At 38.2% G+C, this 11,253-nt stretch overlaps 1 protein-coding gene across 2 annotated transcripts in view; it reads left to right on the top strand.

The window, feature by feature from the left end:
- The window catches only part of LOC107589605 (ubiquitin thioesterase zranb1-B), a 19,942-nt gene continuing 8,689 nt past the window's right edge, over nt 1-11,253 (top strand). Inside the window, exons 1-8 of one of the 2 annotated variants that reach the window (XM_016278097.1) lie at nt 1-534; nt 3,225-4,158; nt 5,657-5,844; nt 5,931-6,084; nt 6,775-6,846; nt 7,390-7,588; nt 9,518-9,638; nt 10,233-10,362. In XM_016278097.1, the coding sequence (XP_016133583.1) occupies nt 3,336-4,158; nt 5,657-5,844; nt 5,931-6,084; nt 6,775-6,846; nt 7,390-7,588; nt 9,518-9,638; nt 10,233-10,362 (1,687 nt within the window). In that variant the 5' untranslated portion in view covers nt 1-534; nt 3,225-3,335. Of the gene's footprint in view, nt 535-850; nt 1,009-3,224; nt 4,159-5,656; nt 5,845-5,930; nt 6,085-6,774; nt 6,847-7,389; nt 7,589-9,517; nt 9,639-10,232; nt 10,363-11,253 lie in introns of those variants that run through there. The other variant, XM_016278098.1, reaches the window with a different exon arrangement.

The raw sequence follows: 11,253 nt of genomic DNA, 5'->3' as shown, positions 1-11,253 counted from the left end.
AAACCTAATATTCCATCCCTGATATTCTTAGAGCCAACATGGCGGACCGAGACCTACGGTTTCCTGATTGTTATTGCTTGTGAAGGAAGTATGCCGTGAAGCCCTTTAACGAAAGAAATGCGCCCTCATTGGTTTCCACGGTGTTTACGGAGCGAGAGCCAATCATATGTGCCCGCTGATCCAGGTGATATCCCTCCTACCAGTATCTCCGGAGTAGGTTTATTTTGGTTTACCCCCTGCTCCAGTGCCGCCGCCATTAGAGCCAGTCACATCGGCAACAGAAATGGGAATTCCGGTGTTTGAAACCCTCTAAAACCGATTTGATCCGGGGTTGCTTGGGGTTTCAGAGGAAGGGGGAGAAATAACATGGGAGTTCGGCCGCAGAATCGCTCTGCTGTCGCGGTGGATTGTCGGTGCTGAGCTGGATTTGGACCCGGATCGGATCGGATTGGGTTTCGGTAGGACAGACGTTCGGTTTGCAGAAGGGCGAACTCGGGAGCGGTAGTGTTTGCAAACTGTGGAGGGCAAAAACAGGTAAGAGCCTTGAGATTTCTGGGGGCTGGGGGGGGAATCACTGTAACAGTATATGCAACAGGGCAAATCAATGCACCTTATTTGAGTTTCCTAAAATGCTCGCGTATACATTTTTTTTAGAAAATATTTATGTATTTATTTTATATTTATTTGTATTTTAAAGATGTGAAAATGTCAATGGGCAGTCCACGGTCTTGAGCTGAAGTAGCTGTATGTGTTTATTTACAGTGCAGATACAACCCGGAGCTCTTTTATGGTGTTGTTGTAGTTCGGCTAAAATCGACACCTTGGTGTGGAATTCCGAAGCGAGCCGAGAGTGTTTACAGTGTATCAGCGCAGAGTTTGTGCTGGATACATTTGAACTTTCTACACTGTAGCGGCGGAAATGCTTCTCACATTCCATTTCCAGCGCCCGTTATAGAAAAACTCCCTCCTCTCACCGTTAAAGCCAGGGTTCCAGTCGTGTAATAAGAGGTATGTGTCAAAACCTACCGAGATAACGTTAACTAAACGGCATTTTTGCGTTGTCAGAGGCGCGTCCAGCAGTTTGACAGCTCTCTGTCTAATCTGACAGATTATGACCCTTCAAAACATTGAACCTACTTTACTTTCATAAGGCAAAACCTATATTGCCGAACATTTTTGAAAGTTTCATTTGTGTGAAATATAAAAAGTATAGCAGTTATTTATTTGTCTTCCGAAACTGGCTTGCTTGATTGTTTTATTCCATATATATATAAAACACACACACACTGCAGTTCAAAAGTTTGGGATCAGTAAGATTTTTAATGTGTTTTAAAGAAGTCTCTTCTGTTCATCATGACTGCATTTATTTGAATCATTCAGTACCACACTATTACTGTCTTCATAATATCACTTTACAAAGTTACCACTATAGTCAGGGAAATCTAGGAATCATCTATTTTTTTAAAGGGGTCATATGATTGACACGTTTCAGAAAGGCGGGGCATAGAGGAGCAACAATAATGTACAGTATGTGGAAAATAATGTGTTTTTTTTTTACTTTAAACTGCATAAACACATTTCATTACACCAAATACAAAAAATAATGTTCTTTTTAGCAGCATCATATGACCCCTTTAAACAAATGTTAATAACCAAAATCTAGTCCAATAACCAAATGAGAGTGTAAATGAATGTAGGTCAAAGGATGTGACCGTTTGCCCCAGTGAGCTGGATTCATCTCTGTTGTTGCCCACCTGTCAGGAATAATCCAGAGTCCTGAACAACTTCTGGCTTAAAAAGCCTTTCAGAATTAATGTATTGTGCTTTTTTATTACAGAAGCAAGTGGAAAGCTTAAGGTCATTCACACATTATGATTTATGCTGATTTAAATGTTATGTTTATTTTTGTCAACCCTAAGCTTTTTGTCATAATTTTAATTAAGCTCATTTATAATAGTCAGAGTCAACCAAAAAAAAGGAAACTAATACAGTGGTATCAGATGGTAATGCAATGATATTTTTATATATACCATGGTACTTAATAGATCACCATATTCATATACTATATTTATGTGTTAATTCAGAAAAATTATTGTATTAAATTGTAAGCAACTGTATTACAGTGGGGTCCTAAAATGTAGGGCAACACTGAAAATCTGGAATTTGGGATTTCAACAATTATGCCAATGAAAATGGTCAATGTAAAAATATCCTGCAGTATTTCTAGGTCACTAATCAAATGTAAGCAAATTTGTGACATCGACCATGTAACTCCTTTTTACAAAAGGTCCATTGAAACACAAGATGCCTTTGGAACAGTCTCAAACCTTGCTGCATTACATGAATCATCAGGTTTTTCCTCAATTTGTGGATTAAATCAAATTTTAGCAACTGGGGACGAGCCAAATAGAGTTCTAAAATCCAATCAATGTTTTAAGTTAAAGTTTGGGGTCTGTATGATTAAAGTAAAAAGAGTAGTATTGTGAAATATTATTAGAATTTAAAAATGACTGTTTTCTATGTGAATATAAATGCAATTTATTTCTGTGATTTAAAGCTGAATTTTCAGCATCATTACTCCAGTCTTCAGTGTCACATGATCCTTCAGAAATCATTCTAATATGCTGATTTGCTGCTCAAGAAACATTTCTTATCATCATTGTTGAAAACGGTTGTGTTGCTTAATATTTTTCTGGAAACCCTGATACAGTTTTATTAGTACTGATTAGAAAGAAAAACACAATTTATTGAAAATATATATTTTTGGAACAATACATGTCTTTACTGTCACTTTTGATCAATTTAATATGTCACTCCTGAATAAAAGTATTAATTTCTTTAAATATATATATACACACATACACACACACACACACTTTTTTTAGATGGGCATTATATTGATCATATGCTGATCTGTTTTTGTGAAAATAGAATTATTTTTTTAACAATGTAAAAGTATTCACTGTCACTTTTGATCAGTTTAATGCATCCTTGCTGGATAACATTTTGAATTTCTTTAAAAAAAAAAAAAAAACATACTGATTCCAAAATTCTTTTTTTTTTAAAACGTATTACATTTATTTTTATATATTTGTAATGAAAAATGGTAATAGTTTAGAGTAATTTCACTCTGAGACTTGGATCCCTCTGAGACTTGGATCCCACTGTATATCAACATCATTTCTATTGTCAAACTAAACTTTGCCTGTCTGTGACTATTGCAGGAGAAACTGGAGGTGCTGTGAGCGTGAGCGAGTGAAAGCAGGTGAAGAACGGAGGACCGGCGGGAGGGAGGGAGGGGGGGCCATCAGCTGCGGTGACCGGCGTGAGCGAGGATGACAGATTTTGGCTTGAAGTGGAGCTGCGAGTACTGCACCTACGAGAACTGGCCGTCCGCCATCAAATGCACCATGTGTCGGGCCCAAAGGCACAACGCGCCCATCATCACCGAGGAACCCTTCAAGAGCAGCTCCAGCCTGGACCCACAACTGTGCACCACCCAGCTCATCTGCCCCGACTCTAGCGCCCGGCCTCGGGTCCGGATCGCCGACGAGCTGCCAGAGACCAGCAGCAAATGGTCCTGCCACATGTGCACCTATCTGAACTGGCCCCGCGCAATCCGCTGCACGCAGTGCCTCAGTCAGAGGCAGCAGGGCTCCCAACACGGCCCGCTCAGTCCGTCTGAAGCCCCACAGACATCGGACTCGGGGTCCAGACCATCCCCGGTCACCTCGGACCCATGCGAGGAGTATAACGACCGGAATCGGCTCAACATGCATGCGCAGCGATGGCCATGCTCGGCTTGCACCTATGAGAACTGGCCAAAGAGTTTGAGGTGCGTGGTTTGCGACCACCCTAAACCCAGCAGTTCGCCCGAGGCGCCTCAGCAGGATTCGGAGGCAGAGAGTGCCATGTCCCTGTCGATAGTGAACGAGCAGGAACGGGATAACCTAAGGACAGCGGGGGGAGGGGGGGTGAGCAGGGGCAGGCAGAGGAAACTCTCTCCACCTACGTGTAAAGGGCAGGCGGAGGTGAAGATCGAGCTTGCGTCGGGAGCGGTGGGCAGCGATAACGAGCAGGAGGCGGACTTTAAAAAACTCAAACAGATCCGGAACAGGATGCGGAGAAGCGACTGGCTCTTCCTGAACGCCTGCGCTGGTGAGAAATGAACCCCATTAGTGTCAGATACAGTTTCCCCAAAACGTATTTGGACACTTAAAATGCATTTTGAAAATGGCATTGCATTAGATTGAGTGTCTGTATCTGCACTCAGATGCTGCAGGAGCTTTTCTCATCACTAACTTCACATCAGTTTTGCTTAATATCTTTTAGTCAGGTGGTGTTCTGGTGACTTTTAGTTGATGTATGAAGTCGGTAGCAGAGTGTAGTTCATCACATTAACTAAGAACATGCTCAGATACTTTTAAATTGTTTATATATCATGTTAAACCTAACAAACATCTTTATATGAAATGTTTTGCTTCATACACTACCGTTCAAAAGTTTGGGGTTGGTAAGATGTTTTTAGAAGTCTCTTTTGCTCACCAAGGCTGCATTTGTTTGATCAGAAATATAGTAAAAACAGTAATATTGTGAAATATTATTACAGTTTTATATAACTGTTTTCTGTTGTAATATATTTTTAAATGTAATTTATTCTTGTGATGTAAAGCTGAATTTTCAGCATCATTACTCCAGTCTTCAGTGTCACATGGTCCTTCAGAAATCATTCTAATATGCTGATTTGGTGATTTCTTCTTATTATTTTCAGTGTTAAAAATGTTGTGCTGCTTAATATTTTTGTGGAAAACATGATACTTTTTATTCAGGATTCTTTGATGAATAGAAAGTTCAAAAGAACAGCATTTATTTTAAATAATTTGTAACATAATTTTTTATTTTATTATTAACTTTGGAACGGTAGTGCACATATACTTAAATTTAGACATAAATAAATATCACACATTTCTTAAATATCCAGTGCATTGACATTATGGTAACACTTTACGACAAGATCTGATTTTTTAACAGCATCAGCTAACATGAAACTAACAATGCGTCATTACAGCATTTAATAGTCTTTGATTGTCTATGTTAATGCATTAATGTTAACAGATAAACATTTTTGAAAGTAGTGAAATTAGCATTAACAAAGATGAATTGATGCTCTAGAAGTATTGTTAGTTCATGTTTGTTAACCTTATTGTAAAGTGTTACAGAAATTATGAAGTGTTACTTGTGTACAAATCATTTTTTGACTTCTGTACAATATCTACTCTCTTTGGCTTACTATTTGATTGGCATGTTTTACTGTGATGTGAAGGTGAAATTCAAAGCTGAATCTTTTGATATCAGCTGGTATAAAACCTTTATTTTCATCACTAAGCCGGTGGGAGACGGGTTGCATGCACATAGTTTGATGCAAAGTGACAGATTTTGTCTCATGGGCTCTGCTGCTAGGGAACACTTCTGTTAGCACTCTGCTTTCCTGCATCAGAGTATGAAATCATTGATCTCTAAAGTAGTGTCACTGTCTTCTGGGAAATACCTATGGCTCATATAGGTCTGATAGGAATTTAATCTGAAATTTCTGCAACTTCAAAGAGTTGTGAGCGAGGAAGTCAACCCACTCATATGTAACGCACACTTTCATCAGGTGTTGTGGAGGGGGATCTGGCTGCTGTGGAGGCGTACAAGTCATCCGGTGGTGATATCGCACGTCAGCTGACCGCAGACGAGGTGCGAATTCTCAACCGTCCATCCGCGTTTGACGCTGGTTTTACTTTGGTGCATCTGGCCATCCGCTTCCAAAGACAGGACATGCTTGCGGTGCTGCTCACGGAGGTCAAACTTTTACATGCAAAAACGGAGAGAATTCGTCTCACAATGTGATATTGTAAATTGATTCTATATTTATGAATGTACTTCAGGTGTCTCAGCAGACAGCGAAGTGTATACCGGCTCTGGTGTGTCCTGAGTTAACAGAACAGATCCGCAGAGAGGTGGCAGCAGCACTTCATAGGCGTAAAGGAGAGTTTCCCTGTTACTTCTTCACTGACCTCATCACCTTCACATTACCAGCAGGTGATCAGTCATAATTTCTAAAGACAAAAAATTCCCTTCTGCCGCAGGATCTTATGTGTGGCCACGAGCCACAAAGACCTATTCCGAGTGGGCTGATTGTCTGAGGTATTTTAACCAGGGTTAATATAGTTAACTAAAACAATCTTATCTTATCTTTCAAATAAGATCAAATAAAATGATGATTTTTAACTTTTACCTTAATATATATAATCAAGGTTTCCTGCTAACAAAAACATTGCCATTTAGTTCAGAATCATTTAGGGATATAATAGATAAATAAAAGTATAATGAAATATGAGCATTAATACATAAAAGTTATGAAATACATTCATTTTTATAATCTAGAATGTAATGGGAGTATCACATGAAATATGTCTTAATGTAAAACATCATCTTGAAGACATGAGAATTTTTTTTTTTTTTTTTTTTTTCAGTTAAAGTTTATTTTATTTCAAGTAATACACTTTTTTATGGTTTTATTTAACTATAATAACCCTCATGAAAGTAAGTACAAATTAAAAAAAATAGGGCGTGAAATGTATTTCTGTAAAAAGTGACCTGAAATACGACATGATCTATGCCTTGAAATGAAAACTGTGTAAATGTGGAAGAGAAATCCATAATATGTCCCATATAACAGACAGTAGGGTTTTCTCTGCAGAGATTTTCATTTTTGTTTTTCTTTTGCAGATATTGAAGACCTTCCCCCAAATGTTCAAGAAAAACTGTTCGATGAGGTCCTGGATCGAGATGTACAAAAAGGTGAAGTGACTTTTTTTAGCATTTATTTTGTACTTTAAACCAGAAAATAATGGGCAGCACATTAAACAATTGAGCTCCTCAACTAGTTTTACTTCAGGGCCATAGATATTTTGATTGTAAACTGTGGCCGGCACAACGTTGGCCTTGTTTGCAAGTAAACCTGTATTTAATGCATAGGGGTAGATCTAATTTAAGTAGCTTCTACCAAGTAAATTGTAAAAATGTGCCAAGATTGGGGTCACAGCCTTTGAAATCAACATTAAAAGATATGGGAGGCGTTTTGACCCACCTTTTAAAAATTATTCAGCACATTTGATTTTGCTGTCCCAATTATAGTTAGTTGAATTTTATTATTTGCATTTAGTATCAGAACAAACTTGCAGCCTGTTTTTGTGTCGCGACCCACCAGTGGAGAAGAAACTGATCTAGAAAATGCCTTAGCTGGTCTATTTGGGTTGCATCCCTGAAGAGCAGCGTGCAACTAGCAGTAACCGAATTTATCACTGGATGTGCAAAGAGAAAGTTATTTATTCTGGTGTTCAGAGCTGGAAGAGGAGTCTCCCATCATTAACTGGTCTCTGGAGCTGGGCACGCGTCTGGACAGCCGGCTGTATGCTCTGTGGAACCGAACCGCTGGAGATTGCCTACTGGATTCAGTGTTACAAGCCACGTGGGGAATTTACGACAAAGACTCTGTCCTAAGAAAAAGCCTCAACGACAGCTTACACGACTGCTCTCACTGGTAAGACTGGAAATTAGCAGGTTGGGTTTACATCATGTCATGTTTATTTTTTATTGTCTCTTTTTATTTTAATTTGGGTTAAAGTTTTAGTAATTTTGTTGCATGTTTTTGTCTTTATTAGTTTTTTTTATATGTCTGTATACTTTTTATTAATTTTTATTTTATATAATAAATGTTTTAAGGGTTTTAGTTACCTGAAATAACCCTGGTTCACGTTAACTACCCAAAACACCCTAGTATTGTTTGGCATGGGCAGCACCACAGGGTTTCTGCTGGTTTTATGAAGGTACATTTAAGACCTTATTAAGATCAAGTAAAAGAAATAGACTGAATGGAGCTTAATATGTTGTCTAAATGTAAATGTCTTGTATTAGCAACGCTTCAAAGTTTGAAAATACAACTTACTTTTTCATTCATTTTACAAAAATAAACCATATGGCTTGAAAAGCTGTGCTTCCAACAATTAGAACATGGAAATAACTCACTACACCTTCTGATCACGCTGCAAAAAAAAAGTGATGTTCTTCATAAGTAAAGATACTTAAATCAAGATACATTTACTTGAGAAGCAAAAAGACATCACTTGAATCAGAAATTGATCAAAATAAAGTTTATAATTCAAACAAGAACAAAGAACAAGTTTTCATTCCTCATTGACAGATACTTGTTCTTTATTTAAGCATAAACTCACTTCATTTTGTTCAGTTTCTCAGAAAATAAGACTTCATATGTTTAATTTGCATCTCAAGCAAATGCATCTTAATTTAAGGATGTTTAAATATTTGTATTGAAAAACAAAACAAAAATGAGGAAGATGTTAATTTTTTTGCAGTGCAAGCAGCATTTAATACCAGGCTTTCTGCTCAGATATAAGACCTTTTTTTAGGCCTTAATTAAAGAAAGGGTGAATTAAGACATTTTAAAACCTTTTTAAGACCTGCAAAAACCCTGCACCACTCATGTTTTCTTAAAGGGATACTCCACCCCAAAATGAAAATGTTGTCATTAATCACTTACCCCCATGTCGTTCCAAACCCGTAAAAGCTTTGTTCATCTTCGGAACACAATTTAAGATATTTTGGATGAAAACCGGGAGGCTTGTTACTGTCTGATTGACTGGCAAGTAAATTACACTGTCAAGGTCCAGAAAAGTCTGAAAGACATCGTCAGAATAGTCCATCTGCCATCAGTGGTTCAACCGTAACGTTATGAAGCGACGAGAATACTTTTTGTACGCGATGAAAACAAAAATAATGACTTTATTCAACAATTCGTCTCTCCGCATCACTGTAGTGCCATTTTGGAGAATATCCGCTGAATGCAAGCAGTGTACGCTTCTCTGTGTCAGCTGTGACACAAGGATACGTTTTCTACGTGTATTTACGCTTTGATTTGAACGAAAACAGCGCATCCGTGCAGCGCGGCTGACACAGAATAGCATTCGCAATTTGCGTTCAGTGGTTATTCTCCAAAATGGAGCTACGGTGATGCGGAGAGACGAATTGTTGAATAAAGTCATTATTTTTGTTTTCATCGCGTACAAAAATTATTCTCGTCGCTTCATATCGTTACGGTTGAACCACTGATGGCAGATGGACTATTCTGACGATGTCTTTCAGACTTTTCTGGACCTTGACAGTGTAATTTACTTGCCAGTCAATCAGACAGTCACAAGCCTCCAGGTTTTCATCCAGAATATCTTAAATTGTGTTCCGAAGACGAACAAAGCTTTTACGGGTTTGGAACGACATGGGGGTAAGTGATTAATGACAACATTTTCATTTTGGGGTGGAGTATCCTTTAAGAAAACATGAGTGGTGCAGGGTTTTATTGTTCATTCATTGTTGTAATCCTTGTTTATCTGCAGTTGGGTTTATTAACATTGGTGTAATTGGATTTTATCACGGATATAATGCATGTGTTTTCCAGGTTCTACACTCGCTGGAAAGAGTGGGAGTCCTGGTATTCCCAGAGCTTTGGTTTGCATTTCTCTCTGCGGGAGGAGCAGTGGCAGGAGGACTGGGCATTTATATTATCATTAGCTAGTCAGGTAAGTAACCAGATGAGAAAACATTAATATTTCACCACCTACTGAGATACCTGCAGTTGACTCATACAGAAACACACATGCAGACACACATCCCACCCGAGAGGATGAGGCCTGGACAGATGTCTGAGCAATGAGCACTTTTTATAGCGTTGTTTCCATACTGCTCTATGGAAGATTTTGAGTTTCATTGTGCTTAAAGTCAACACGACATCACAACTGACCATATTTACTTTCAGAATACACATTTGTCTTATTGTGAACGATTCATCAGTGCATGTTTTTCGAAAGGAACTAAATGTTTTTCTTCAAAAGCTTTCATCAAGATGTAACGACTCACTCCAGCAACTCCAGTTTCCCTTTTTTGGCTGCTTTGAATGGATCATTGAATATCATCAATGTGTCAAAATATGACTGTAAAATGGGTTGCATATGCTGTTTCATGTTGAATTATTATTTTTTTCATAATAAAATATTCAGATGAGTTTGGGAAACACAACATTGAGTTTTCCCTAGTAAAAGTTGTTTTAACATTTTATTGTGGTTCTCTTGCTCTCTCTCTCTCTGTCTCTGTATTCTTGTCTCGTCTTCCTGCAGCCGGGTGCGAGTTTAGAGCAGACACACGTGTTTGTCTTGGCACACATCCTTCGGAGGCCTATCATAGTGTACGGTGTGAAATATTACAAGAGCTTCAGAGGAGAGACGCTGGGATATACACGCTTTCAGGGTAAGCTGTGTTTAAAGGCGCTACGCTTGTGTGTAGATATTTAAATTTAATTTGGTTTGCTCGTTTCGCAATGGCTGTTTCTCATATCTAAATGGACAGATTTGCCTATGATCACAGTTTATATAGACAGATAGATATAGATATACTACTGTTCAAAAGTCAGTACGATTTTTTTTAAATATATAATTTATTATTATTTTTTTATAAATGCTCTTCTTTAGAACTTTTTAGTCATCAAAGAATCCTGAAAAAGTTTATCACTGTTTCCACAAAAATATTAAGTGGCAAGTGTTTTCAGCATGATAATAAAAAATGTTTCTTAAAGGGGTCATATGATGCGATTTCAATTTTTCCTTTCTCTTTGGAGTGTTACAAGCTCTTGGTGCATAAAGAAGATCTGTAAAGTTGCAAAGACTAAAGTCTCAAATCCAAAGAGATATTCTTTATAAAAGTTAAGAGTCAACCACGCCTACCTAAAACGGCTCGTTCTAACACGCCCCCACATATCAACGTCACTATGTGGAAATATTAGCATAATGCCGCCCAAATGTGCACGCAAAGAAAGAAGGCGTGGTTTCAGGAACAGCAGTAGTGTTGATGCAGCCATGTCAGAGAGACGGTGTGTGTTTTGGTGCGAAAGCAAAAGCACTTTATTTGGCCTTCCGGAAGCAGATGCAATTAGGAATCATTGGTTAAGATTTATTTACAACAGAACAGCACAACCCAAATGTTCGAATTTGTGCAATGCATTTTATGGACGACAGTTTTTTTAACCTAGAAGAGTACAAGGCTGGCTGTGCACAAAAACTATTTCCCCCCCAAAAAAAGGGTAAATTCCGACTTTGCTATGACAATCTGGCACTTCTGAATCAGCGACTGTAAGTATGTTTT

This window comes from Sinocyclocheilus grahami, unplaced genomic scaffold (genome assembly GCF_001515645.1).
Source record: "Sinocyclocheilus grahami isolate Dianchi unplaced genomic scaffold, SAMN03320097.WGS_v1.1 scaffold118.1, whole genome shotgun sequence".
Lineage (NCBI taxonomy): Eukaryota > Metazoa > Chordata > Actinopteri > Cypriniformes > Cyprinidae > Sinocyclocheilus > Sinocyclocheilus grahami.
The sequence above is the reverse complement of the archived record's forward strand: the minus strand, read 5'-3'. Positions and strand labels throughout refer to the sequence as shown.